The 3,341-nt window shown below is 31.8% G+C and overlaps 1 protein-coding gene across 2 annotated transcripts; it reads right to left on the reverse strand.

Annotated features, from left to right (window-relative positions):
- Positions 1-926: 926 nt before the first annotated feature.
- LOC107479853 (uncharacterized) lies at positions 927-2,591 on the reverse strand (the record flags this gene model as incomplete). Of its 2 annotated transcripts, none has more annotated exon segments than XM_021138619.2 (4): positions 927-1,011; positions 2,096-2,227; positions 2,379-2,429; positions 2,524-2,591. In XM_021138619.2, coding segments are annotated over 4 exon segments (315 nt in total), but the record flags the coding sequence as incomplete, so codon positions are not given.
- Positions 2,592-3,341: the final 750 nt, after the last annotated feature.

The raw sequence follows: 3,341 nt of genomic DNA on the forward strand, positions 1-3,341 counted from the left end.
CTTTCGAACAAAATTGAGACGAATTTTTTTTGTCCCAAAAATCCTTGTTGCTAATTTACATTTTATCTGAAATTTCATCCAAAATTTTTTTCAGATGATTTTATGACAGATTTCGAATATGCATTTATCTAACTATTATGATGTATTTTAGACAAATTTTAGACAGATTATCCAACGTAAAAACAATGTATTTCAGACAAATTTCAAACATAAAAATATTTCATTTTAGACAAATTTCAAACAACAAATATACTTTATTTCAGACAAATTTCTAACAAATTTAGTCAAATATAAAAAAAATTTTCGAACAAATTTTTGACAAATCAAATATTTCTTTTCAATTAAATTTCAAACAAATTTAATTTAAAAGAATTTACGTATTTGAAACAAATCCCATACAAAACAAAAAATTATTTTCGCACAAATATTCTACAAATTTAATATAATATTTCAAACAATTTTTATACAAAATAATTTTTTATTTAATATATAAATATTTTAGAAAATAAATTGTATTCGATCTACTTTCTATATTAAGACCATCATAATCATTTTTTTTCATATTACATCATCAAAATTATAAACACATAATAAAGTCATGAAAAAGTTAATTACCATAAAAGAGTTAAAAAAATATTTATTATTAAAATACTTTTGTCTATAAATGTAATCAAACTAAAATAAGAAAAAATAATTAAACAAAAACAAAGAAAACCTTTAAAAAGATCACAAATCACAAATAAATTAAAATGTACTAATTAATTCACCTAAAAATTCCTTAATCTAAATAAGAAAAAAACATATACTCTAGACATCAATCATTTATATTATTATTAAAACTTGTCCCAAGCTCATCTTGCGCGGAAACAAACATAGTTGAAGGAAGTGAAAGATTCAACTTTTTACATAAAGTATAAAGTGTCTTTTTCAACTTATCCTCTTACTCTTTATTGATCATTTTTTGCTCCTTTAATGGACAAGTGTTTTTTCATTTTTTTTAGAACCTGACATCTAAAACAACATAAAAATTTATAAGATTAGTAACACATGTTGCATTTAATTTTCAATAACATATACATCATTGAAATAATTAAAATAATAACAATGTAAAATAATACTTAGTTGCCAAAACAATCAATTAGGATGTAAAATAAAGTGCTACTGTGCTTTAGTGCTAATATATGTACATATGAGCATTAATGAGTAAAACTATATGCATACATATACTACAAAAAAAACTAATTTAGAAAAAGGAACTTCACGTAACAAATTTCACGAATGTCTAAAATTTGTAGTTTATTAGGAATGATAAGTTTTTTTTGTGATCACTACAAACTCTCAACAATTCCAACAAGGGAGTGAGTCACAAAACAAAGTACCAGAAACATAAAAACAAAGTTTTCAGATAATCATCAATAAAAAGATCAAAACAAGATGCTAAGACTACAATCATAAAACAAATAATGCAGAATCTACTGAACTACCATATATGAAATATAAAAAAACACCTAACTCTTTTTTATAGTCTCCTTAACTCTTGCAAATCACCCTCCTCTCCATTCGTTCCAAATGCCACTGATGCTTATACATCAGTATATGACCAATCAACACCTCCATAGTAATCACCACATATATTTCCTCCTATTCAGCTCCAAAACAACATGTTCCAAGAAGACAATCTGATCTATAAATAACTTGCATTTTTGCGACAAAGAACTGCAGTTCCTTCATTTCATGCTCAAAGATTATCTCATAAAAATACCTCCAATAAAAAAAGAACCTCAACCTCCAGTTTCACTTTAATTAAATCTTTTCTTCTGCTACTTGAGGCCTATAGACAATACATAAACCACATTGATAAATCTTTTCTTTTTATACACCCTTTCAAAACCACCCATCTAGATCCACGAACAAAATATCACATAGAAAAAATTCTTTCACCATATACATATTATGCCACTAGAGGAATAAGCTAATAAAGTATACAAGGTCCAATTTAAACCAATTTTTGGACACTAATAAGGTATATAAGGTCTAGAAAATAATTAGAAAATAATATGATGATTCATAAATGATGCATTGCACTCTGCCTCACCTCATTCTCGTTGATTCCTGATGCATTGCAAGAATTCGGAGACGGCGACCTGTTTGATGGTATTGAAATACGGCACAGTTGCACATTCTGTTTGGGGACCATCTTGTGCTGCAAAGCTTGCTTGTAGCTATGCTGTTCATCAACATAATAGATTATGAGTTCACAACTTTCCTCCATTTCTAAAATGCTTTGAATAAAAGCAAGCAACAAGCAATGGTTTCAACTTCCAACATTTAACCACACAAAATATGGAGAAAGATATATATAGGAAAGCGTCTCTTACAATAGCTCTATAATACTCCCTCTCACGGAAGAATGAATCACCAAGTAGCACCTGCGAAATGGAAGCAATAAACATTTTAGAAGATTGAAAACTTAATAAATATATGAAGAGAAAAAAATTAGAAAACTTGAAAATTTGCACAGACCAAGCTGTCAGCTTTGAGGTGGGGACGGATTCAGTATTTGCAGCAGGTGAAGAAACAAGAAAACAACTCTGTTCAAAACACCATACAAAGGATACAATCAAAAGGGCAACAAAAATGAAAAAGGAGAATCACTGTAATGCAATTGTACCAAATGCATTTTTAGTTAACAATGCAGAAAGTAACCAATGCATAAAAATTTTTTTCAAATTCACCAATCATTCCCAATATTTCCTATCACAGACCAAGTAAGAACAAACCCTAACTTCTTAATAAGCCTCTAATCTTATACTTAGAAAGACCAAAGGACCATTGATAAACCTCCAAGCCATAATCTGACAAAGAGAACCATCATTAACAAGCAAATTGACAAAGAAACAAACAAGAATCACATCACTGCATACAAAAAATTGAGACTTGGCAAAGGACCCACAAAGGCGCAAAGTGGCAAGGGTCGGAGGTTGGCAGGGGTGCGAGGTCCGAGACCGGAGAGGGGGCCACATGCAGGAGGCAGAGATGAGTGGGCGTGAAAGTTGTGACCTATGAGCGCGAACTACGAGGGTGGAGGTTGCCTGAGGTGCAAGGTCGGGTGCAAGGTCTGAGACCATAGGGTCGGAGGCAGCCAAAGGCAGAGGCAGAGTAGTGTGAGCGAGTTAAGGCTCTGTAACCTGTGAGCACAAAGCACGAGAGAGGGTGGTGGTCGCCTGAGTTGCGAGGTCGAGTGCGACCTAAAAGTTGCAGAGCAGTGGGAGTGATCGGGTGAGGGCTCTCTGTAAACTGAAACCAAAAGGGCTCTCTGTGAGGGGAGAGCAGTTTGTGAG

This window comes from Arachis duranensis, chromosome 3, assembly GCF_000817695.3.
Source record: "Arachis duranensis cultivar V14167 chromosome 3, aradu.V14167.gnm2.J7QH, whole genome shotgun sequence".
In the NCBI taxonomy this organism is placed as follows: domain Eukaryota; kingdom Viridiplantae; phylum Streptophyta; class Magnoliopsida; order Fabales; family Fabaceae; genus Arachis; species Arachis duranensis.